At 56.9% G+C, this 25,075-nt stretch overlaps 2 protein-coding genes across 10 annotated transcripts in view; both read left to right on the top strand.

Annotated features, from left to right (window-relative positions):
- Positions 1 to 14,436, top strand: part of MYO1F (myosin IF) — a 34,202-nt gene extending 19,766 nt beyond the window's left edge. For 2 of the 4 annotated variants that reach the window (XM_047094509.1, XM_047094507.1), the window contains exons 16-28: positions 2,200 to 2,281; positions 3,621 to 3,727; positions 4,247 to 4,345; positions 4,421 to 4,565; positions 9,750 to 9,864; positions 9,958 to 10,127; positions 10,840 to 10,985; positions 11,369 to 11,515; positions 11,627 to 11,775; positions 12,244 to 12,327; positions 12,880 to 13,075; positions 13,162 to 13,331; positions 13,986 to 14,436. In XM_047094509.1, coding sequence (XP_046950465.1) covers positions 2,200 to 2,281; positions 3,621 to 3,727; positions 4,247 to 4,345; positions 4,421 to 4,565; positions 9,750 to 9,864; positions 9,958 to 10,127; positions 10,840 to 10,985; positions 11,369 to 11,515; positions 11,627 to 11,775; positions 12,244 to 12,327; positions 12,880 to 13,075; positions 13,162 to 13,331; positions 13,986 to 14,062 — 1,687 coding nt within the window. In that variant the 3' untranslated portion in view covers positions 14,063 to 14,436. Of the gene's footprint in view, positions 1 to 2,199; positions 2,282 to 3,620; positions 3,728 to 4,246; positions 4,346 to 4,420; positions 4,566 to 9,749; positions 9,865 to 9,957; positions 10,128 to 10,839; positions 10,986 to 11,304; positions 11,516 to 11,626; positions 11,776 to 12,243; positions 12,328 to 12,879; positions 13,076 to 13,161; positions 13,332 to 13,985 lie in introns of those variants that run through there. The other 2 variants (XM_047094508.1, XR_006964868.1) reach the window with 2 other exon arrangements.
- Positions 14,437 to 17,568: 3,132 nt separating this feature from the next.
- On the top strand, positions 17,569 to 25,036 carry ZNF414 (zinc finger protein 414). Of its 6 annotated transcripts, none has more exons than XM_047096427.1 (8): positions 17,569 to 17,705; positions 18,429 to 18,741; positions 19,075 to 19,182; positions 19,296 to 19,401; positions 19,956 to 20,299; positions 20,380 to 20,440; positions 20,883 to 21,056; positions 24,934 to 25,036. In XM_047096427.1, the coding sequence occupies exons 1-8, from the start codon at positions 17,703 to 17,705 to the stop codon at positions 25,034 to 25,036; spliced, it is 1,212 nt and encodes a 403-aa protein (XP_046952383.1). In that variant the 5' UTR covers positions 17,569 to 17,702. The 6 variants fall into 6 exon arrangements, with proteins under 6 accessions (XP_046952383.1, XP_046952387.1, XP_046952382.1 ...); XM_047096431.1 differs by having other exon boundaries at positions 20,380 to 20,430; XM_047096426.1 differs by lacking the exon at positions 24,934 to 25,036 and adding an exon at positions 21,150 to 21,340.
- The last annotated feature ends 39 nt before the right edge of the window (positions 25,037 to 25,075 follow it).

Consider the following 25,075-nt stretch of genomic DNA (forward strand, 5'->3'; position numbering starts at 1 on the left):
CGTGCACATTTGAACTTGAGATCCAATGATCTAGACCGGCACTGTCCCTCGTACCCCACATCCACGCAGAATCCGAGCTACACGCATCATGACTTTCAGACAGCTGTGTCCAGGTACAACTTGCATGCCATTAAATGCGCTCGCCTCGAGAAGGGATTTTTAGCCAGCGCGTAGGATTGTACAACCATGACCCCTACCCGTCTGGGAACATCTGCATCACACCAGAAAGATCCCTCGTGCCAAACTGCACCCAAACCTTATTCCCAGTATGTGTGCAATTTTAAATTCCCTAGTGCACACTGAAAAAGTAGAAAGGTGGGGGTGCCTGGGTGGCTCAGTCGGTGAAGCGTCTGACTCTTGATTTCGGCTCAGGTCATGATCTCGAGGTTCGTGAGTTCGAGCCCCATGTCAGGCTCTGTGCTGATGGCTCAGAGCCTGGAGCCTGCTTGGGATTCTGTCTCTACTCCTCCCTGGCGCTCTCTCTCTCTCTCTCTCTCTCTCAAAATAAATAAACTTAAAATAAATTAATTAAAGTAAAAATCAAATAAATACGGAAAGTAAAAAAGGTGAACAGGTGACATTAAAAAATATTTTCTTGGGGCACCTGGGTGGCTCAGTCGGTTAAGCGGCCGACTTCAGCTCAGGTCACGATCTCACGGTCCGTGAGTTCGAGCCCCGCGTCAGGCTCTGGGCTGATGGCTCAGAGCCTGGAGCCTGCTTCAGATTCTGTGTCTCCCTCTCTCTCTGCCCCTCCCCCATTCGTGCTCTGTCTCTCTCAGTCTCAAAAATAAACATTAAAAAAAATTAAAAAAAAATATTTTCTTAAGCCCAACATACCCCAAATATCATTTCAACATATAATCCATATAAAAATTATCCATGAATGAGTATGAATTAATTATGAATGGATGAACTACACCCTCTTTCCCCATATTGTGGCACTCTGTGAAATCTTTTATGGATTTAACACTCACAGCGCATCGTGATTTAGACAGGCCGGGTCTCAAGGGCCTCGAGAACCACAGGTGACCAGGGGCCACCATATTGGAAAGGACAGAGCGGTCGTTCTCAAAGTAGGGTTCCTGGGCCAGCAGCAGCAGTATCAGCTGGGAACTCGCTAGAAATTATCGGGCCCCAGCCCAGATGTGTGAATGAGAAACTCAAGAGGGATGAGGTGGGGCCCAGCCATCCGTGTTTTAACAAGCTCTCCTGGTCATTCCGGTATCCACTGGAGCAAGCATTGAAAAGGAAAACTAAGGTGATAAAGGGCTGGAGATTATGGTAGGCATCACTCTTTTTTTTCTTTTTTTACCTTCTTTTATTTCCTTTTTTTTTTTAAGTTTATTTATTTATCTTGAGAGAAAGAGTGAGCAGTGGAAGGACAGAGAGAGGGAGAGAGAGAATCCCAAGCAGGCTCTGCACTGTCAGCGCTGAGCCCCATGCGGGGCTCGAACGCACGAACCTTGAGATCATGACCTGAGCTGAAGTCAAGAGTCAGACGCTCAACCGGCGCCCCTCACTTTCTTTTACTTTCTAATCGTGAGAAAATACACACAATATAAAATTTACCTTTTCACCGTCCGGAACTGAACAGTTCGGTGGCCTTAAGGCACGTTCACAACGTCGGGCAACCAACCATCCCTACTCTCTAATTCCAGGGCGTTTTCATCTTCCCAAATATGTACCGATCGAGCAGTCCACTCATCCCGGGCTGTGATGGTCAGGGAAGGTCCCCCGGAGATGAGGGAGAGAATTGTGAATGTGCCAGGGCGCCTAACCAATCCCCTGCTGAGGGGCGATGTGACTGTGCCCATCATGGTGACCACAGGCAGGGTCACAGCAGCAGGCTCCCCTGTCTGTGGCTTTGCACATGCACGTGAGCCTGTGCGTGTAGGATCGTTCCTGAAAGGGGACCTGCCCCTGTTGCCGGAGATGCCGCATCCCTTGATAGGTGTTCGTACTTAATTTAACTTTGTTCTATTTTAGTTGCTACCCAGGCCAAGCGTGGTCACCGAGGCAGAAGGAACAGGTGCAAACAAATCAAACCGAAAGGACAAAAGCAACTCCCCGGTTCTCAGCATTACACCCCCCACACTCAGGGAGAACTACGCTTCGCAGCGCGTCCTCTAGGTCACGGGCGTCTAGGTAGCCTCCCCTCTGGGAGAGGGCACCTCTAATTCTCCTGTGCCCCCTGCCCAGGGCCTTCCTCCGCATGCTGTTTCCTGAGAAGCTGGATGTAGACAAGAAGGGCCGCCCCAGCACCGCCGGCTCCAAGATCAAGGTGGGTCCTGGGGCAGGAGAGGAGGAGCTGGGCCCGGGGAGGGCTGGGGACAGTCCTCCACTCATCCCAGCCTCTGTCTCTCCTGCGTCCTGGGGCCTCTGCCCCTCTCTCAGGCACCCTCTGTCCAGCAGGGTCTTCTTCCAACTCTGGGGGTAGGGGGGGTTCTACCAGCTTCCTTGATGTCCCCCTGACTCCCTAAATCCAAACTGAACCGTCCATCATCTTAAAAATGTTTTGGCCTTTTGGCTGTGTGCCACTTGGATTGTGGGGGAAAATACGTAAAATGGACCATCTTAACCACTGCTAAGTGCGTAGCTCAGGGACATCGAGCACACTCACACTGGGCCACCATACCTACCTACCATCCGTCCCCAGGACTTTTTCATCTTCCCAAACTGAGACTCTGTCCCCTTGGAGCACTGACTCCCCGCCCCCTGCCTCACCCCCGACGCCCACTATCTTTTCTGTCCTGTGGACGGGACTCCTCTAGGGACCTCCCGTGAGTGGAATCAGGCAGGACGTGTCCTTCTGTGTCTGGCTTACCTCACTCAGCGTAACGTCCTCCAGGTTCGTCCCTGTTGTAGCTGGGGTCAGGACAGCCTTCCTTTTTAAGGCTGAAGAATCTTCCAGTGTACAAACGGGCCACATTCTTCCTATCCACTCCTCCGTGGATGGACACTCGGTTGCTTTCACCTTTTACCTAGTGAATGGTGCTACGATCAACTGGGTGGCCCATCCTGAAAACATTTTAATGACCATGCCTTGAGCACTTGTACTGGCAGCAAATGCGGGGACGCTTTCCGTGCATGGGACGAACCCCACCCGGGGGACGGGCGGACCAAGGCTCAGAGAAGCACCGTCACTGGCCCCAATCACACAGCAGAGGACTCTCATGCCGCTCCCTCCAGTCCCCCCACCTGGGACGATTTCCTTTCTAGTCTCCTCCAAGGGACTAAAATGCACAAGGCTGGCCTCTCAGGCACACACACGTGATTCCCTACTCCCGGAGGACCGGCTCCCCGAAGGACAGGCAGAAATGTTCTGTGCACATGTTCTGAGTGCTCAGCTAGCCACCCGCAAATGTTTGCTGAGCACTTGTGATGTGCCACATTGAGCGTTGAGTGCTGTGAACACGAGAGCTCCTCGTCTGAGGGTGTCAACCCTGCACGGGGTGTGCTAATGGAGGTATGCACAGACCAGGGACACCTGACCCCGTGGTGCACTGGGAGCCAGCCCCCACTTAGTGCGTCTCTGCCTCTTGGGTCTGTATCCAGGCTGGGAGGAGGGAGGGTCCGAGGGTCCCATCGCTCCACCGCCCCCACCTTCTCCTCCACCTCAGAAACAAGCCAATGACCTGGTGGCCACGCTAAAAAGATGTACACCCCACTACATCCGCTGCATCAAGCCCAATGAGACCAAGAAGCCCCGCGACTGGGAGGAGAGCAGGTGACTACCAGCTGGACCCATCCACACTTCCTGTGCCCCCAGACGGACCCCTCCCTCCAGAAGCCGCCCAGGGTCATGGGACTCATCCCAAGACTAACCAGGGCTGACCCCTAGGACCAGTGCAAACCTCCTCAGGGCCCCGGGTTTATACCTACTACTGACTACGACCATCCAGACTGCAGGGATGACCCCAGACTGAGTCCAGGATGACCCAGGAACTAGCACAGTCCCCTCAGTCCCCAAAACCTAGGACGCACCCCTAGGATGAACTCTGGAACTGGCCACAGAACTGTCACAGACCCCTCCCTCCCCAGAAGCTGGGTCCCCACCCCCACAGGACTGACTCCCAGGCTGACCCCTGGCACCGGCACTGAAGTCACCCCCCCCCCACACTGCCCCCGGCGCGAAGCCAGACCCACTGAGCCCCACGTCTGCTCCTTCCAGCCCTGCCCAGCAGCACCCACCCACTCCCAGGACCAGGAGTACCCCGCAGGGGACTCAAAGTGCCTTCCCCTTTAGGGTCAAGCACCAGGTGGAGTACCTGGGCCTGAAGGAGAACATCAGAGTACGCCGGGCTGGCTTTGCCTACCGTCGCCAATTCTCCAAATTCCTGCAGAGGTGAGGTGCCCCCGCCCACCCCCGGCCCGAACTGCCACCCCGCAGAATATCCACCAGCGGGTCCTCTGCCTCCAGGTACGCCATCCTGACCCCGGAGACGTGGCCACAGTGGCGTGGGGATGAACGTCAGGGGGTCCAGCACCTGCTTCGGGCAGTCAATATGGATCCGGACCAGTACCAGATGGGGAGCACCAAGGTCTTTGTCAAGAACCCTGAGTCGGTGAGTGCGAGAGGCAGACAGACTTCTCCGTCTGGAAAGCGAGGGGAGGAGAAGACCCCCGTGCAGGACTGGGGTGAGGATTAGACAAAACGGGAAGTCTCCTGCCCAGTGTGTGGCACATAGCAGGTGCTCAGAAAAACCGGAATTAGCTGGACGGTCCCCTGGTGGCCAGGAGGCAGGTAGGGACACGCGTGGCCACCTGTGGTGACAAGCCCCTTGTGAGGGAGAAGAACTTTCTATCCTTCTTCTCTTTCTGCTTTCTTCCTTTTTAACTAACTTCTATTTCTTTAACGTTTATTTATTTACTTTTGAGAGAGAGAGCGCGAGGGGGGAGGGGCAGAGGGAGAGGGAGAATCCCAAGCGGCCTCCGCACAGTCAGCCCAGAGCCCGATGCGGGGCTCGAACCCACCAACCGTGAGATCATGACCTGAGCCGAAACCAAGAGTCGGACGCTTAACCGGCTGAGCCACCCAGGCGCCCCTTAACTAATTTCTTTCTGTACCTTCTCCTAGCCTGCCTTCTCTGTCCTCTTCCTTCATTGCTTCATGGACACATGGAGTCCCTGGGCTGGAGACTCGTGTCAAAGTGGCGGTTGGCTTATCCCAAGACCTGCCCCAGGCCCCGATCTGTCAAAGAAAACCCTCGTTCTGTACCCTCCAGTGCAGAAATAACCCCTCCAGCACCTTATCGGCCGCTCTCAGCCTTTTCTCAAAAGGTCGGGAACACCACCTAGCGTACGGGGCCTCTGCCTTCAGGGGAGAAACAAAGTGACGACGATAAATCTGTCTTGGGGACCTACCGGATAGCATTGCGACTCTAGTGAACAGCGCTGTATTATATACTGGCAGGTAGATCTTCAGGGTTCTCACCACAAAAGAAATGGTAACTATGTTATGCGTGGAGGTGCCAGCTGATCTACAGCGTCACCATTCTGCAATATATACATGTATCCAGTCAACTCCTGTACGCCTGAAATTTACACAATGTCACGCATCAGTTATTTCTCAGCAAAGCTGGACAGGGGTAGTTTTTTTTTTTTTAATTTTTTTTTTCAACGTTTATTTATTTTTGGGACAGAGAGAGACAGAGCATGAACGGGGGAGGGGCAGAGAGAGAGGGAGACACAGAATCGGAAACAGGCTCCAGGCTCTGAGCCATCAGCACAGAGCCCGACGCGGGGCTCGAACTCCCGGACCGCGAGATCGTGACCTGGCTGAAGTCGGACGCTTAACCGACTGCGCCACCCAGGCGCCCCGGGGGTAGTTTTTTTTAAAAAGCAACAATGACAGGGCGCCCGGGTGGCTCAGTTAGGCATCTTGACGTCGGCTCGGGTCATGATCTCGCGGTTCGTGAGTTCGAGCCCCGCGTCGGGTGTAGAGATTACTTAAAGATATAAGTGTAAAGGGGCAGCTGGGTGGCTCAGCTGGTTAAGCATGAGAGTCTCGATTCTGGTGCAGGTCAGGACCTCACTGTTCGTGCGATGGAGCCCCGCGTTGGGCTCTGCGCTGACAGTGCAGAGCCTGCTGGGGATTCTCTCTCTCTGTCTCACCCCTTTCCATGTGTTTTCTCTCTCAAAACAAATAAATAAAACCAAAAAAAAAAAAAAAAGAAGTAAAATAAAATCTTAAAAAAATTAAAAATAAATAAATAAATAGATACATAGATACATAGATAGATAAAAACCTGGGTGGCCCAGTAGGTCGAGCGTCCAACTTCAGCTCAGGTCATGATCTCGCAGTCCGTGAACTCGAGCCCCGCATCGGGCTCTGTGCTGACAGTTCAGAGCCTGGAGCGTGCTTCGGATTCTGTGTCTCCCTCTCTCTCGGGCCCTCCCCTGTCTGCACTCTGTCTCTGTTTCTCTCTCAAAAATAAACAAACATTAAAAAAAATTTTTTTAAATAAATAAGGCAGTGCAAAGAATCCCCTAGGGCCTGCCTGGCCACCTTCTGCTATGTGAGGATTGGATGGCAAATGGGGAGTCGGCCTTCTGGATGTGTTGTGCTGGCTCACTACACTCCCACGCAGATCTTATGTTCCCCTGCCTGGACCAAGCTGGATTATTGGCACGCGGCACTTGATCTCAGTGTTCAAGTGTGTTCAAGCCCCACATTGGGCATAAAACTTACTTTATCAACGTTTATTTTTTTTGGGACAGAGAGAGACAGAGCATGAACGGGGGAGGGGCAGAGAGAGAGGGAGACACAGAATCGGAAACAGGCTCCAGGCTCTGAGCCATCAGCCCAGAGCCTGACGCGGGGCTCGAACTCACGGACTGTGAGATCGTGACCTGGCTGAAGTCGGACGCTTAACCGACTGCGCCACCCAGGCGCCCCAAAACTTACTTTAAAAAAAAGAAAGAAAACAAAAGAAAACAAAAGGAAAAGAAAAGAAAAGAAAAGAAAAGAAAAGAAAAGAAAAGAAAAGAAAAGAAAAGAAAAGAAAAAAAAAGAGAAAGAAGAAAATAGTCTGTTTCGGGAGGTCGGGTTCTCTGTCCCCCAAACTTGTCTGTACCGATCTCTAGAGCTTTCCCTATGGATGTGCTCTGCTCCAAGAAATGAGAACAGTCTGGAATTGCATCCAGAGTAGATCTTTTTACTGACAGAAACTAGCATCACAAACCAAAATTGCCCATGACTGGAACTAATCGGGAACAATTCAAATTGTAGCAGTTGAGAAAGAAAGGGAGGGAGGGTCAGAAAAAGAGGATGGGAGAGACAGAGAAAGAGAATCCATCCTGCTGGTTACAGGCAGTTTGCAAAATCTGACTCGGAAAGAAACATGTAAAAATTGACACTGGGAAAAAACAAAACAAACAAACAACAAAAAAACAAAAAACAGAGTCAACAAGGCTAGCACTGGCTAAGGCTATCTAAGGTAAAATCAAATTCTGACAAAAATTATTTCCACGGCCGGAAACAATGAAATTCACACAGGGAAAAGTTTGGTGGAAAAATGTTGTAAGGAAAAACAAGACTGAAAATTTGCACAGGAAAAAAACTGGATACAGTTTTGTAACTGTTTATAACTATGCTGTATCACAATTGATCAAAGAATGAAGTTACCCTAACGGAGGTGGGGACTCTGCCAGCCAGCCCACATTGGGATGATTCTGATTTGAATTTGGCTCCTTGTACACATGAATTCAAACTATCCTTGGCTGTTTCACACACCTGCTGGCCTTCCCTGCCCGTCACGCTGCGTGTGTTCCTTTCCTGTGGCTGCTGTAGTGAAGTACCACCGACTGGATGGCTTAACCCAACAGAAATTAATTTTCTCACGTTTCTGGAAGCTGGAAATCCAAAATCAATGTGTCTGCGGGGCCACGGTCCCTCTCAAGTCTGCAGGGAGGAGCCTTCCTTGACTCTCCCTAACTTTCGGTGGGTGCCAGCCATCCTTGCCATTCTTGATCACTCCAGTCTCTACCTCTGTCATCACACGACCTTCTCCTCTGTGTCTGGGTCCAAATTTCCCTCTTCTTCTAAAGAAACCAAATCATACTGGATTGAGGGAGGGCCCACCCCCACCCCCACCCCCACCCCACTGTAGCATGACTTCATTTTAACTTGATTACATCTGCAAAGACCCTCTTTCCAGGTAAGGTCACATTCACAGGTTCTGGGTGGACATGAATTTCGGGGAAACACTATTCAACCCAGCACACCAGGATAAGCTCAGACTGGGGGCCTGTCTCACCCGCCTTAAGCACACCCTGATCTGCCCTCTGCATATGAAGGAGACGAATTTCAAACTCTGTGGACAGGAAGATTCCTCTCCCAACAACGAACACAAATCCCCTTCCCTGAGCAGAAATAACGAGGTTGGAGGACACTTGTCTCATCTGCCCTAAACAGCTAAGGGAAGGAGGACTCCTGGCTGACTGGCCCACCCTGCTTCTGTAAGGCTGGTCTCCCTTTATTCCTACCTGTCATCCCCTCAGCGAACTGCAAAATGCACCGACCGCCCCCCAGGCAGTAGTTGGACACGCTTGTACACAGACCCACTGACCCACAGGATATCAGCCTGAGAAACAAAACGATACAGAAACGCCACTCGATTCCCTGCAGGATGTAAAGCTGCGGTCGTGGTGGGTTTTTTTTTTTTTTTCTTCCTGGTGAAGATTCCCCACCTTCCATGAACATTTATAAACACCCACAGCTTTAAAAGTCCTCCAAGGTATGTTTTTTTAAGTGCATTTGAGCCAAGTATCTGCAGAATTATTTTAGTCCCTGCAGGGACCCCTGGGGTTTCATCAACCGTCAACCATCTTGGTCACCAAAGCAGGCAGCCAGGCTTTAAGCAGTGATGTGATGTCAGTGTATTTGACAAATCCCTCTGGGTGACGTGCTAATTATTTTTCTCAAGAATGCCTAATTTTATTTTCGATAGTTTCCATTTCAGTATTTCCCTGACAATGCTGTCCCTTTTATTGCTAAATTTCTGTTTGAATGACAATGTTCCCGAGCCATCTGTCCTACTGCAATAGGTTGTCCTATTCTCTGACCAGCACCCCCATTGTTCTTATTACTGTAGATTTATAACTTCATATCCAGTGAGTTCCTCTCCTTGATAAGTTCGCTGCTGTTATTCTAAGTGAATAGATGTCCTTCACGGCATTTCAACTCTGACTCGCACTAAGATAGTTTATACCCTAAATCCCCTCTGGACAGAGACTCTTAAAAGTCAGAAGTCTGCTTTCTGCAAAAAGCTTCTTTTCCAGGGCTGGCATGTATGGCTGTGCAGGTTGTACACTGAACAACCAGATGGTCTCTGGGTACAGCACAGTCCTGTACATCAGGTTTTCATATTTACAGTATCGTGTTGGTCTTCTAAGATGCACATTGGTTCACATTCCTACCATCTGTGAAACTGGGGTGCACCACACATGGGCGACATGCCATCCCCTTTATTAGCAGAGTCAGAAGCTGTGATGTTATGCCATGTCTGGTGAGCCTGCACAGCTAGTCAGAGGCAGAGTTGGGATTTGAAGCCCACAAGACCAGCCCACGGTTACAACTTTGCACGGGGGCTTGTGCCCCATATCGGGAGGGAACCCTGGGTCCGGTCATTTGGAGAAAGAAAAAAATGTTTTGACCACAGCATCTGTGCACGTGTGCAGGTGCCCATAAGCAAAAGCAAGTGGGTGGGGTGGAATCGGGAAAGACCCACCGCCCCTCTTTTGCCCAGCTCTTCCTTCTGGAGGAGATGCGAGAGCGGAAGTTCGATGGCTTTGCCCGCACCATCCAGAAGGCCTGGCGACGCCATGTGGCAGTCCGGAAGTACGAAGAGATGCGGGAGGAAGGTGAGAGCCTGCAGGTGGGGGGCTCAGGGAGGGGACAGACCGACTCGGAGGAGCCAGGCCACAACCTCTGCCCCCCACCCTGTATCTCCACAGCGTCCAACATCCTGCTGAACAAGAAGGAGCGGAGACGGAACAGCATCAACCGGAACTTCGTCGGGGACTACCTGGGGCTAGAGGAGCGGCCGGAGCTGCGTCAGTTCCTGGGCAAGAGGGAGCGCGTGGACTTCGCTGACTCGGTCACCAAGTACGACCGCCGCTTCAAGGTGAGGCACTAGCAGGGGGGACGTGTCTGGGGCCCTGGCCTCAGGCTGGCATCCCCACCAGAGGTACACCCTCACCCGGCCCAGACACACCCGTCCTGAGGTATACATCCACCCTGCCTAGATACACCTGTCCCATCACAGGTACACCTTCATCCGGCCCAGATACACCTGTCCACAGGTATACACTCAAGTAGCGTAGATACACCTGTCTATTAAATATGCCCTCATACAGCCCAGACACACCTGCCCATCACATATAGCCGCACCTGGCCAGACACAGCTGTCCACAATTGCACCCTGACCTCACCCAGAAGCCCTGACCATGGGACCACCCTCACTTATCCTGGACACAACTATCCATTAAGTATACCCTCAGACAGTCTAGATGGATCGGTCAGTTAGCCATATCTTCATCTGGCCCAGATACACCTGTGCACGGGTGCACTCTCACCTGGCCTGGGCACCCACGTCCAGCAGGTACACCCTCACCTATCCTGTACCTGCTCAATGGCCCAGAAACCTCTCTCTAGCCAATATACCCTTACTTAGCCTCCTATTTCTTACATAACGTAACCACTCCTATATCTTCACATGGAGGGAAGCCCTCAGCTGGCCTGTCCTTCACCACCCCCCTCCCCGAGGCTGATCCCCTAGAGCCAGGCGGCCCATGTCCAGGGCTCCAGCCACCAGCTCTGGTCCTGCATCCTCACAGCCCATCAAGAGGGACTTGATCCTGACGCCCAAGTGTGTGTATATGATCGGGCGGGAGAAGGTGAAGAAAGGACCAGAGAAGGGCCAGGTGCGTGAGATCCTGAAGAAGAAGGTGGAGATCCAGGCCGTTCGGGGAGTTTCCCTCAGGTGAGGCCAGGCCCTCGCCTGCCCCACTCACCCTCATCTGCCCCCTTGTCATCCTCAGGTGCCTTCACACTGGTTACCCCATCTGTCACTCCGACCATGCTACCTACCCCTATACCTGTGACCCTCTAGGCCCTACCTGTCACCTGCCCCTGCCCCCACACTCACGATCCCTGTTTGCCAACAGCACCTGTCCCCTCACCTGCCGCTTCTCTCTGACCATCTTCCCCAGCTCCTTGCCATTCCCCGCCCCCCGCCTTTTCCCCCGGCCTGCGTCACCCCTCACTTGCCTTCACCCGACCCTCCCCGTCGCATCTCACAGGTCAGTCCTGCCACCATCACTACCCCTCTCACCGGCCTTTCCTCCCACCCCGCCCCGCCCCCAGCACGCGGCAGGACGACTTCTTCATCCTCCAAGAAGACGCGGCCGACAGCTTCCTGGAGAGCGTCTTCAAGACCGAATTCGTCAGCCTCCTGAGCAAGCGCTTCGAGGAGGCGGCGCGGAGGGCCCTGCCCCTCACCTTCAGCGACACGTACGCCCCCCCCCTCCTCGCCCGCGTCCCCAGGCTGGGCTGAGCACGGCGCCCCCTCTCCCACCGCGCTTGGGGAGTGGGCCTCCCCGCAGCTGCCTCCTCTCCCCACAGACTACAGTTCCGAGTGAAGAAGGAGGGCTGGGGCGGAGGTGGCACCCGCAGTGTCACTTTCTCCCGTGGCTCCGGCGACGTGGCTGTGCTCAAGGCTAGCGGCCGGTCCCTCACTGTCAGCGTGGGTGACGGGCTGCCCAAAAGCTCCAGTGAGTCTGCGCAGAACTGGGGGGCGGAGCCAAAGAGGCGGGACCTGTGGGGGCGGGGCCAGCGAGGGGGACAAATCAAGGCCGTGGGGCCGGGTCGAGAGCAGGTGAGGGCCGTGGAGGGGCGAGTCTGGAGATATTTGATAGGGAGGTCGCAGCCACGGAGTGGGCTGGGTCAGCGAGGTAACCAATGAGTGGGAGAGAAATGTGGAGGAGGCGGGGCCACGGAAGCGATTCCCCCCCACTACGGGCGGGACCAGAGAGCCAGGCCAATGAGAGGTGAGTCCTGGGGGGAGGAGCCAATTACTGGGCAGAGCCAGGGTTCCAGGGTCGGTGCTGATGGGACAGCCAGTGAGTCTGAGGGGGCGGGGCCCGGGGCGGAGCCACAGGGTAGACTGGACTTGTGGGCGGGGCCAAGAGCCTGCTGCGGTCTGGCCACGGTTCAAATTCCCATGTCCTTTCCCCTTTCAGAGCCTACACGGAAGGGAATGGCCCAGGGAAGACCTCGAAGGGCAGCCCAGGCCCCCACCCGGGCAGCCCCTGGGCCTCCCAGAGGTGAGAAGACGTGTCTTCCCTTGTCTTTTGTGTGCTCCATGACTTAAGCCAGACCTGCTGTCAGCAGAGTGGGCCACTCTGTTCTCTGCCCAGAGCTCTCCATAGCTCCCCATCTTCCACAAAATACAGACTAAGCTTACTTAGTTTGATATTCAAAACCCTTCAGAACCCAACCCTAGCTAACCACCGACCTCTTCTCTCCTCTCATCTTCGACTCCTGTCATGCAAGCTACATCTTATTTGGCCGATTTAACCAATTTGTTCTTATCTCCAAGCCTTTGCTAGGGCTCTTTGCTCCTCTGGTCTCCCAAATTCTCTCTCAGCTTGACCTCCTATTCATCCTCCAAGACCCACCCACAAAAGCCCTCCTACAGAACAGGATGGAGGAAATCTTAACCCCTGAAGGGCCTCCCTCTGGGCCAGCACTTACCATGCTGAGTCGAGCATGTGGCTGGCTGCCTTCTCCCTCAGATGAGGAACTTGGAGCCAAATCCTCCCCAAATCCTCCTACCATCACCCTGATAAATGCCCCCACTCTTGCTCCTGCCGCAGGCCTGGACCGCAATGGGGTGCCCCCCTTGGCCAGAAGGGGGGACCTGCCCCTAGAGATCCCATCTGGAGGGGGCTTCCAGCAGCCTCCCCGGGGCCCTCCGTCGTCAGCCCTGAGGGCCAGCAGACGCCCCCGGGCACGGCCCCCCTCGGAGCACAACACAGAATTCCTTAACGTGCCTGACCAGGGTGTGGCAGGGTAGGTGAGGAAAGAGGGCTGCCCCAGGATGTGCACAGGGGGCAGGGGAGTGTCTGGACTCTGATGGGCGCTCCCTGTGCCCACAGCATGCAGAGGAAGCGCAGTGTGGGGCAGCGACCTGTGCCGGGCGTGGGCCGACCCAAGCCCCAGCCTCGGACGCATGGCCCACGGTGCCGGGCCCTGTACCAGTACGTGGGCCAAGACGTGGATGAGCTGAGCTTCAACGTGAACGAGGTCATCGAGATCCTCATGGAAGGTGTGTGTGTGAAACCCCCCATTCCTGCTCTCCTGCAACCCCCCCCCCCTTCTCCCGAGGAGAACAGAAGCAACCAGACCCATCTGGAGATATTCTCTTCCGGGCTAGTGGCTGCATACGCCCGAAGGCCTTGGGTCTGGAGGTTCCCTCCTAAGCCACTCTGGGGACCTGGCCTCACAGCAGCACACCCAATCCCTGGGCCTCATTTTTCTCTCCTGTCAAGCACAGGGCTAATAGCAGAACCTACCTCAAGAGACCCCTCGTGAGTACAAACTGGGTCATGCCCAGATGACCCAGGCCACCTCCTACCTTAGTCCCCTGGGCTGCCCCCAGAGGGGCTTGGGACTCAACAGCACCCCCTGTGGGTAAATGGGGAGCCCCAAGGGGGTTATTAACTGGTCCATCATGGGGAGTGTGGGGAGGCGCCTGTAGGAAGAGACGATGAGGGAAGAGCACAAGAGAATGGTCTAGAATGTGACAGAGTGTGAGGCAGTGGCAGGAAAACCATGTGTCCATCCCTCCCTCCCTTCCATCTGTGGTCAGCGTCTGCCTTCTGCCATGCCAGTGGAAATGAATAAGACAGGCGCAGAGCCAGCATGAAAGCTGTCCCCCGGGCAAGCGGGGTGCCGCCTCACACTCCCTTCGCACCCACAGATTCCTCCGGCTGGTGGAAAGGCCGGCTGCATGGCCAGGAGGGCCTCTTCCCAGGAAACTACGTGGAGAAGATCTGAGAGACGGCCCCGGGTTCTGCCTCCTGCCTGACGGCCTGCCAGGCCCTGCCGGCGGGGGCCTCGTTTTCCTTGGCCGCATTGGCCAGAAGGTCCAGTCCTGTGGCGTCCAGCCCGGCCCAGGCTCTGGGTCACCTTTGGGGCTGGGGCTCACCCCTGCAGCCACCGCAGGGCCCTGGCCTCCCCCAGGTCACACGCATTGCTTCCTGGGTCAAACAGGGCTAACATCAGAATCTACCTCCCAGCTGCCTTGTGCATATACGTGAGTTGTGTCCCGTGGGCCAGGTGCCAAGCACAGTTGGGGGCACACCTTGACAGGTGAGATCCGCCCCCCTCTTTCTCTCACCACTGAGGCAATAAACATTGGCCAGGTGAAAGCGTGGATTAATTTACTGAGCGTTAACAAGAACTGCCATCTCACAACCCCATGAGGGAGGTGCCCCAAATATACCCCAATTGCAGGTGAAAAAAAATGGAGGCTGGGAGAAGTTTCATCATGTGCCCAAGATTCCAGGGAGCCAAGCCTTGAACTCATGTATGCCCCCACCTGGCCTCTCCCAAAGCTGGAGTTTGCTCACTCACTGCCTCACCCACTGTTGGCCATGTGCATCCCTGCTTTCCCGCAGAAAATGGTCTGGTGGGTCCTGTCAGCTTTGAATCTGCAGCCCCCAGACCCATCTGGGACCTGCCTGGACCCTGAGGAGGGAGGCAGGTCCCACACAACCCCTCACAATGCACCCTGGGCCACCCCCGGCCCCTGCCCCCCACCCCATGTCTGTGCCCTCTTAGCTCTCACTCACTTGGGGTCAGGACTGGTTCTGATATTCCGTGGCCCTGGCTTTCTGCACTTATTGTTATGAATTTAGGGCATCAGCCTGGCTACTGGTCTCCCCAGATGTTTCCAAATCAGTGATGGAGTCTGAGCCCTTCAGAACTCTCTGCAGATACAGCTGGAAACTGCTGGGGGTCCTGCCATGGTCTGAGCGTAAGGATCCTGACTTTCCAGATGGACACCCACTCTGTGCTCAGCCCTCAAAGAGCGGCCAGTCCAGGAGAGACAGAGCCAGACTCCTGGTGTCAGGACTGGGCCAGAGAAGGGCCAGGGGCAGGGGGGGGGGAATGCAGAGAAGGAGCGGGCGTTGCTGGAGGAGCCAAGAGATGGAAGAAAAGGGTTGGCGTGAGCAGCTCTTGATGGCAAACACCACATACACCGATCTCCACTGTGACAGAAGTCCGGGCAGAGGACACCTACCCATGGGAGATGAGGTATCAGTGAAAGACTGTCCAGCAGAACCTTCTGCAGGTCTGAACCCTCTCTCTTCTGTACCTATCATGGGAAGCTGAGCGGGCTGGAAACAAACAAACAAACAAATCACAAGGTTGCAGCTGGTCCTCACCAACTCTTTTATTAGCCAACAATTATACAAAAGCATTTAACTGGTCGCTTGAATGTCCCTGGTTTCCTCTATCTCTGGCGTTTGCCCCTCCACTGCCCAACCACCACTGTGTAGCTCTCTATGACACTTAAATGCTAGGACAGGCTGGGGAGGAACTGCATAAGCCACCAACCTCATCAGCTGGGCATTTCCTGGAGAGGACTCGGGGCTTCCGCCTCCCTTCTCTGTCCCTGAACTCACCATGCAGGTTGCCTGCCCCTTGATATTTTGGGGTACAGCCCTGGGGCCCCATTGCCATGGCAGTCACCCATTTGCAGGAAGTAGCGCATTCTGGGCCTCACATCTAGGTTACAGCATCTTCAGACTGCAAACCTCAGAATCACCTTGGCCCTGCCCACTCCACAGCCCCACATCCTGTTGACTTCTAGAATTTCTTAAGCCTGGCCCCTCCTCTCCCTTCCTTGGGTGGCCTGTCCTTCTGAGGCCTCACCCCACCCTTCCCCAGATTGCACCAACCCCCCTCCACACACAAAGACACCTCCACCCAGCACCAAATGATCTGTTTGGGTTTTGTGTTAAGTTTATTTATTTTGAGAGAGGGAGAGAGAGAGACAGAGAGAGCAACCAGGGGAAGGGCAGAGAGAGAGAGAGGGAGAGAGAGAGAATCCCAAGCAGGCTCCATACCCAGTGTAGAGCCCGACACGGGTCTTGATCTCGCGAACCACGAGATCATGACCTGAGCCAAAATCAAAAGTTGGATGCTTAACCAACTGAGCCACCCAGGTGCCCCAAATTATCTGTTGGGGTTTTTTTTTTTAATGAGTTTTTAACTGTATTAATGACAAATAAAAAAACATTTTTTTTAAATTCAAACAGCACGTGTGAAAAGTCTGTCTCACCCTCACTTGAAAATCTGTTCCCCTCCCCAGTTTTTTAATGTCTCCTTCCAATAGTATCTCTGCATATAAAGGCACATAGGTACATCTTATGTACACAGATGAAAATACACTGCACATAAAGTCTATACTTGCCCAGAACTCAAGAGACACCTCTTGAATATTACACAATGTATTATAGAGATCTGAGATCAAAGATCCACTTTACCATCCCCCCAATTGCCCACCCTCCAAACACCCAGGAATCAAATGGTGGACCTCCCCCTGCTAAAAATTCATCAATGGTGAGAACAGAAACCACACTCCTCGCTCTCTCTCCATGGTTCACAAGGCGCTGTGTGACCGACCTTCCCTGCACCAAGTTTACTTTCTGACCTCCATACCCTGCTTCCACTCTGTTTCAGCAGTAAGCCGATCTCCTCACTAATCCTTGAAAAAGACAAGCTTGTCTTTCTCCACCTCAGGACATTTGCACCCACTATCCACTTCCCAGAGTCCCCTGACCTTCCATTTGTTCACTCCTTCCTGACCATCAGATAACAGCTCAAAAGTCAACTCCCAGAGAGGTTTCTCTTCCATGTGTGTGTGTGTGTTTTTTTTCTTTGTAGCACTTAATATAATCTAAGATGGTTTTTTGTATTTGTTGATTCATTGTCTGTCTCCCTATTTTAAAATGTGAGCAGGCCCCTGAGGCACAGTCCCTTGCCCTGAGGGCAAGGATGTTTGTTCTCCGGTACCCAATGCCTAGCACACAGTTGGCGCTCAAGGAATGTAGGATGGATAGGTGACTCATTCCACCCAGGGCTCTCCATCCTTAAACTACACCTGTCCTGAGGTCAGGTTTCTTGCCCTTGGCTATCACAAGGGGCCCATTTCAACTTCAGAAATAAGTTCATTGACAATTTTGACGATCACTGGCAATTTCCCTCTAAAGAGGCAGCCCAATCATCACGACCTCTTCAAACAGAAGAACGGCTGTGTGCCCCCTTTCGAGAGCTGGTGACGGGAAGGGAGGGGATAAAGATACCCATTTTGCAAAGGAGAACAGAGGTTCCGAAGGATTTTAAGCCAGGATCCCTGGGCACAGACTTTTAAAGGGGAACTCTTTGATAGGCCCGGGCTTGCAAACCCCTAGCGAGCGCCGCCTATACGGCTCTCCAGGAGCACCCAGATCCCAGGCTCCGCCCCCTCGGGGGGGCGTCTTGCGCAGGGCCTGCCCCGCTCTCGCGAGAGCTGGCAGGCGGAAAATGGCGCCGACGTGAGCGCGAGCCCGCGGCCGTCCAGGGAGTCGCCACAGCCTCAGCCGGAGCCGCCGGAGTCGCAGGAACAAGAGGCTGAGCCGGGTCGAGGATGGTGAGCGCGGCGCCGGGGGTTCGGGCGCGACGAACGAGCGGGTACTGGCGGGGCGCGGCCCTGTCGCATGCGCACCGTCCGGCCGACCCCGCCCCCACATCCGGGCACTCTCCCGCCGCTGGCTGTCACTTGGGGAAGCACCCCACCCCTGCTTCCTGGCCTGGCTTCGACTGGGCCACGCCTACAGCGGTTGGGCTCCGCCCCTGGTCCTTTTACATCCGGGTCTTAGCACCCCCAGGTTCGACTGCACAGCTGGAGCCGGGAGGGTGTATATTTCCGTCCTCACACGATCCACTGGACCACTCCTGGCTCCTCCAGCATGTTCCTAGCGGCGCCCTATTCAGAGCCCCGTCTGTGTAATCTTCGTCCCGCCCGCTCCCTGTAGGCCACGCCTCTGCTGTGTAAGGGACATCCCACCGGCCCTAGTTTGGGTCGAGGGACTTCTTTCACATGAGTAATTGTTGACATACCCCTTTCTGCGATTGGGTCACCTTCCAGTTCCCTCTCAGAGGGTGGAACGCAGAAGGCTCAATCCACTCTTTCCCTCCTGCCCTCCCTTGATGATGATTCCCTAGGATGGGGGCTGACCATCCAGGTGATGCCTCCAGGGCATTCGCTACTTCACAAATGTCCAGCCGTCTTGGCGGGGCGGGAGGGGTGACCCTGGCTGATCCAGGCCGACGTGGGCCCAGAGGGGTTCTCCCTGCTTTTTCCTTCCACTAGGAGGAGGAACCCTCGGGGCCCAGCCCGGACATGCCGGCCACTGCAGAGTCCAGCTTCAGTGAGACTGACAAGGAGGTGTTGTCCCCAGTCGCGGCTGCCGCAGCCCCCCCCTCTTCCATGGGGGAGGACCCAGGCCCTGACCGGGCAGCCACACCCCCAGTGTGGGACCGCGGAGGGCCTGGAGGGTCCCAGCAGGGTGCTCCTTCAGCCCCAGACAGTGGCCAGCCTGCCCCTGGATCTGGCCTTGGCCCAACCAGCACAGTCTCGGGGACCAGCGAGGACCTGAGGCCTCCCAGACGACGCCAACAACCAGGTGATCTGTGATGGAACCTTCTGCGGGGGGCGGGGAGGGTTACAGGCCTTGGAATAATGGAGAGGAGTACAGAGTATCTCCAGACTTGGGGCTCATCTAGAGGGAATCACCATTGAGCACCAAGTGCGCGCCAGGCTGTGGCTACAGTGATGAGCCACGCCAGCTCAGCCCCTGCCCTCCGGTAGCTCAGTCTGGTGGGGGAAGCAGAGGGTAAAGGCCTTGATAGGAAACCAGTAGCGTCATTGTCATTCCAGCCTCTCTGGGGCAGAACTCCAGACAGCGTGGATGGGGGAAGGGTGAGTGACACCCCCTCCATTTCTGTGCATCCTTCAGGGAAGCAGATACCCTGCTCCAGCCCTGGATGCTGCCTCAGTTTCCCCAGTGTTCGAGACCTGGCACAGCATCTGCGTACCCACTGCCCACCCACACAGTCCCTGGAAGGTAGGGCCAGAGCAGGTGGTGGGGAGGCAGCTGGGGTGGGAGGCAGGCAGAGCCTCCAGGCCAGCCTTGGCCACCGGTCTCCACTCCTGTGTCCTTCATCCGTGCCCCGCCAGGCAAGCTCTTCCGCTGTTCCGCCCTGAGCTGCACCGAGACCTTCCCCACCATGCAGGAACTGGTGGCACATGGCAAGCTGCACTACAAACCCAATCGCTACTTCAAGTGAGACCCTGAGCATCTCGACTTCCACCTGTGCTCCGTGACCAGGCCCCAGGCAGCTTCTCCCACCCCTGGTTTGATTGCCACCAGCTGGGGTCCAGCCTTTGTCCCTTTCTAGTCAAGGGGGTTGGTCCCGGCAGTGGGCGCAGCGGGCGCAGCCTCGAGCAAGGCCTGCCCTTACCTGCCCTGAAGGGACTGGTTGCTGGAGCGAGTCCCAGAGACGCGGAGGCCCGAGCTCGGAAAGGGGCGGAGCATACGTGCCGTGTCTCCGCCCAGTCCCTCCTTCCCTGCCTGGAGGAAAACCGGCCACCTAAGTCAAAATTGAGACCTCCTATCTCGTTTTCCCAGGGCAAGGACTCGGAGGGGTCTGGAAGGGTCGCGGCCACACTGGGGGGCCCTTAGAGCAAGCTTCTCCCCCGCAAGTGGGGGATATGTGATTTGGGCTTTATGCTCCCTTCCTTACTTCCCGACCTCGCGCGGCGGCCCCCCAGGTAGTATCGGATAGGCCCTACCCTTGTCCCCCAGGAGACCCAGCCCAGCCTTGTGCCTGCCCCCAGGTGTGAGAACTGCCTCCTGCGCTTCCGCACGCACCGCTCGCTCTTCAAGCATCTGCATGTTTGCGCCGAGCATGCGCAGAGCCCAGCCCCGCCGCCACCCCCCGCCCTCGACAAGGAGCCCCCGGCGCCCGAACGTCCCCAGGAGTCAGACGCTGCGTCCGCGCCGGGCCTGCCGTTCCCGCTGCTCGAGCCCTTCACGACCCCCGCCCCCGCCCCCACCGGGCCCTTCCTGCCCTACTTGAACCCCGCGCCCTTTGGCCTAACCCCCCCGCGCCTGCGCCCCTTCCTGGCTGCGGCGCCCGGGCCGCCCGCTTCCAGCGCCGCAGTCTGGAAAAAGAGCCAAGGTGAGTGTGGGAACAGGGCCGCCTGAAGGGTGGACTGAGCTCGCGCAGACTTCTGACCTTGATCCGCCCGTTTACCTCAGGTGCCGGCGGCAGCCCGCGAAGACCCCAGGGCGGCTCCGACGCACCCTCAGGTGCGTGCAGGTGACCAGCAGGGACGGGTGGAGGGGAATTTCTGTCCTGCGCCCTGCCAGGCCCAGGGGATGCTGGGAGGCAGCGTTGCCCACCCCTTCCCAGGTGGCCACAACTGCTACCCACGAAATACAAGATTTTGCCTTAAAAATTATTGGCCCCCGAGCCTTCGTCTGCGCCGGCGTTTCCGTGTAAAACCCGCGCCCGGTTCACGAGTCCTTCCCCCTGCGGTGGCTCCAAGGGGTAGGAGCGGGGGATTCGGATACAAGTTTAGTGTCCCCAGTTACGGAGGGGTGGGACGCGATCCGGGGAAGTGGATCGGCCAGACCAAACCCGCCCGTGCACGGGAACCGATGGGGAGGCGGGGAAAGATCTGACCCGCACTCGTCCTCGTCCGCCATCCTTGGGGGTGGAAGGGTCTTCCGGGACTGACGGGGGCCCCGCCTGCCCGCAGGGCACGCGGCCCCGAGCCGCATCGTGTGGGAGCACACGCGCGGCCGCTACTCGTGCATGCAGTGCGCCTTCTCCACGGCCTCGCGGCCCGCCATGACACTGCACCTGGAGGACCACCGCCCCATCGCCCCCGCGGCCCCGGCGCCCGGGCAGCCGCGCCCCGACGCGCCGCCGGGTAAGGCCGAGGAGCGCGCGGGTGGGGAGGGCGGGGGCCCCGAGGCGAGGGGCGGGGCCGAGGCTCAGGCGCCCCCTCCTCTGCCCCACCCAGACCCGGCCCCGCTTGCACCCAAGGTGTCTCCGCTGCTGGCAGAGGGGGAGTGTCCGGTTTTCTCGCCGTTCTGAATCCGGCCGCGGGCGGGGGGAGGGGGGCGCTCAACTGTGGGTGTGGGTAGTTCTGTCGTTTTCGCGGGGCCTAAGATGGAGAGGGTGGGGGGACAATAAAGGAGACGCGATGAGCCAGCCTGTGCCGTGTCTGGGTCCCTTGCCCCTCCCAATGCACAGTCTGGCAGCCCTGGGATGCTCATACCTTGGGAGGGGACAAGCTTCCCCTCAACCTCACCTTAACACCGGGACCCGGGTCAGTGCTACCCTGTCCGGCAGCAGTTAGGACTGCCAGTGTCCTGTCTTGTCCCACCATTTCCAGAAACCAGATGGGATGGAAATCCCACGTTTATTTAAAGGTCCCAGGAATCAGTGGGGTAGGACAGGCTGGGAGGCAGGGCCTGGCCCAGCTGGAGCCACTCGCCAATCCTGAGGCTGGTGTAGACTCACAGGTGACAGGGCCCCCAGGGCTGGGCACTCAGGCAGGCTAGGCTCAGGTTTTGTTTTGGTCACTGTCCTGGGGACCCTCCTCTTTGGCTCCCTGCTTTCACCTCCCCCCCTAGGCCAGCTCTGAAGAGGAAGGTGGGTCAGAGCCAGCCCCAGGGGGCCTGGCTCCTCCCTCTTCACCACTTCCCTTTCAGTCTTCCAACCACAAGGATTTTCCCTTCCTTCCTGGGAAGTCAGTCCTGGGTCCGCGTTCAAACTCTGGGGCCACACTGCTGTCCCAGCCCTGTAGTCACCAAAACCCAGCGGGCCGAGCCTCCTGGATGTGAAAGCCTTCTGCGTTGTTGACAGCCACCCTTCAGAGGCTAGTTTTCCCTCCTGCGTCTTGCCTCCCTCCCGGCTTCACGGTCCCCTAGCCCAGGCCTCAACCCTTTCCCTTCCTCAGGCACCTGAAGCAACAACCCTCCTGCCCTCCCCAACCCCCCCCAACAATCTGGTCACCTCTGGAAACGGGGGTTTCTTCTGATGCCCTCCCGGTACCCTTCCGTGGCTCCCCGCGGCTCTCTGGATGGAGACCGTGTTCTCCTAACAGCCCACAAGGCCCATCTTGAACCTCCCCATGCCCTCCCTCACCACCCTCCTCTTCCCCCTCATCCTCTCCTTCCGGGGAGCATAGCCCTTCGGTGAACAAGACCGCCCCAGCCTCCTTGCAGGTGAACAGCCCCAAACTCCAGAGAGGCCCTTCATCCTCTCCTGAAGGCAGGTGTGGGGGGTGGTCTGAGTGCCCTTAGGATCGGCCCACCTGCACCCAGGGGCCCGCCTGCCCACCTACCTGCCTGCCTTTGTGGCCACCCGAGATCTCACGGAGGGCTTCAGGGCTGTGATGCCCTTAATGGGGTTGTAGCTGAGACTCAGCTGGCTTAGGCCAGGTGTCTGTCCACCAGCACCTCCAGGCCCAGGCTGAGGCAGGTATCGCCGAGCGCCAGCTGTGGGGCCAGGTGGGCCATCGGGGGACCCTGGGGCTCCAGGCCCCCTCGGAGCTCTCCTCTTCTCTGCCATGAGCCTCGGAACCAGGACTCTGATCCTGGAGAAGATTCAACCTCCCCACCTCTTAGTTTGTTAGTCCTTAAGATGGGTGTCACGATGCTTGCTCACTCCCTGGAATCCTTGTGAAGATTCAGAGGGACCAGGTGAGGGGGGACACTTGGGAAATGTTTCTGAGTGATTCACGTCCCTCTGCCCACCAAGCCCATGCGGCCAAACTGATTCCACAGATGGTCCCCCCTCCCCCAACCACAAAATGCCTGACAGCTGAGTCCTCGTGGGGCCCCGGCTCTGCCCAGCAGAGGGCGCCCAGGAGTGTCCATCTGAAGGGACAGGGAAAGACAGCAAGCACGTCCCTGCAGGCGTCCACTTGGCCTGGCTGCCCCCGCCGCGGGGACAGGTTGGTAAGAGACTGCGGGTCACGTGGAAACACTGAGCCTCTGCAGGCGGCTTACGTCAGCCGTGAGGCCGGCCAGGTACCCGCCCACCGCCCGGCAGTTGTCGACCATGCTCCGTCACCAGACTGAGAGGGGAAATGGAGGCTCCTGGGCACTCGTCCTGGAGCCCTGCCTCTGACACGGATCCGAGCACCCCCATCCCGGGCCCCTGGCTCCTCCGAGCGCCCCGTGGCCCCAGGATGGGCCGCCCACGTGCTCAGTCCTCTTCCACTGCGTGCACTGGGACCACGTGCACGGCTCAGCCTGGCCTCCACCGCCGTGTCCATCCCCTACTCCACCCCCACCTCCGACCAGGGCAGCCAGGTGCACGGCTGAACGTGCCCACTCCGCCCCTGTCCCTGCCCCCCCCCCCCCCCCCCCCCCCGCCGTGTGCTCGGAACCGGTACGCTTCCCTAAACCAGGGTTCCAGACGCTGGTCCCAGCAGACACCTCCCCACCCCCACAACTCCCCAAGGCGGACTGAGGCCCGCGTGTTCACTTCGGGGGTTGGTCCCCGCAGCTCCATTTGTGGACCCGCCTGTCCAAGTTCATGGCTTCGCTGTGCAGACCAGCCTACGGCCACTGGAAAGGCTCCAAACACCAAGGGTAGTTGGGGGAATGCCCATAAGCGGGGCTGTGGGAAAATAGGGCTCTCCAGGGTGGAGCCCTCCCAACTGCAAAATCCCGAGTCCCCACGGAGTGGCTGGCCCTGGAGCCTGGGGAGTCACCAGATTGTCACCAGTGCCCAGTGCTTTGGCTTTGCCCTGGATTGGGCACCTACTGTGTGTTTCTGGCCAATAATCGCTTTTTCTTTCATTCGTTTCCCTCTCTCACCAAACACTGGGAGTGTCGGTCACCCGGAGACCCAGGGAGGACCCACATCTCATCACCCCTGATCCCCCAGGACTCCTGAGGGGACCCACATTCTGGGAATGTGACCTAGGGTGCATGTCTGCCCGTGCAGTGGTGAGGATGGGCGGGCACAGAGGCTCCAGAATCCTCAAGCTGTGCATCTTAGGCGCGAACGGAGTCATTTCCGACCATGCGGCCGGTGGCCTCCACGGCAGGGCGGCCACTGAACGGCTCCAGCTGGGGATGCAGCCCCCTCAAGACAAACCTCCCGCGTCCTCCTACACCCTCGCTACTCTGGGACATCACCTAGGGTTGTCTAGGAATCTGAGGCTCCACCACAGACCTGGGGCAGAACCTGCACTTTAATGGGGTCTCAGGGTGACCCGTGGGCACATTAGAATCCCCCTCGGAGTGTTTAAGAAACCCCCAGGCGCAGGCCAATTAAGTCAGAATCTCCAGGAGCTTCCTTCCATCTTTCTGTAAAAGCCATTCCCGTGTATTGCCAAACAGAATCAGGGCTCTGCACTCTCCCAGGAGGGATCTTCTCCCCTGGTCTGCGCGCCTGACCCTAACAAGCGCTGGCTTTGCCCCTCCCTTCACCCCCTCTTCACTGGTCTCCCCGCTGTCTCCATTTTCTTCCCACCCTCTTCTGGACACCTAGGGTGTCCTCAGACTCCCTCCCTCCCCAGCAGGCAAGGCCCTATGTACTAGCCACCCCCCCCCCAAATCTGCCATCTGGGCTGGGCCCCCTGTCCACCACGGTGTCCATGGCCCATGTGACAGACAGCTGCCCCTACAATAGGGAAGTCCTGCTCAGAGCTGAGAATCCGTGGGGAAGTGTGGAAATGAGGCAGGCGGATGAGGCAACAAGAGCCGGCAGAAGGACCTCCCTCATCACGCTCCCCCAGCTCCTTGGTCTCCTGGCCCAGAGCTGACCATGCCCCTTACCCACAGAGAACTCGCCCTCCCGAGGAGTCCTCCCTGGAGACCAGAAGTCAGCCAGCCCCCAGAACGACAGAGAGTCAAGAAACCAGTGACCGTGTTGGGCATGTGCTGACGGCCGATGCCCAAAGCCATGGAGAGACAGCAGCAGGCG

This window comes from Lynx rufus, unplaced genomic scaffold (genome assembly GCF_022079265.1).
Source record: "Lynx rufus isolate CCGP_SWC_20201006 ecotype Redwood Valley unplaced genomic scaffold, mLynRuf1.p SCAF_4, whole genome shotgun sequence".
Taxonomy (NCBI): domain Eukaryota; kingdom Metazoa; phylum Chordata; class Mammalia; order Carnivora; family Felidae; genus Lynx; species Lynx rufus.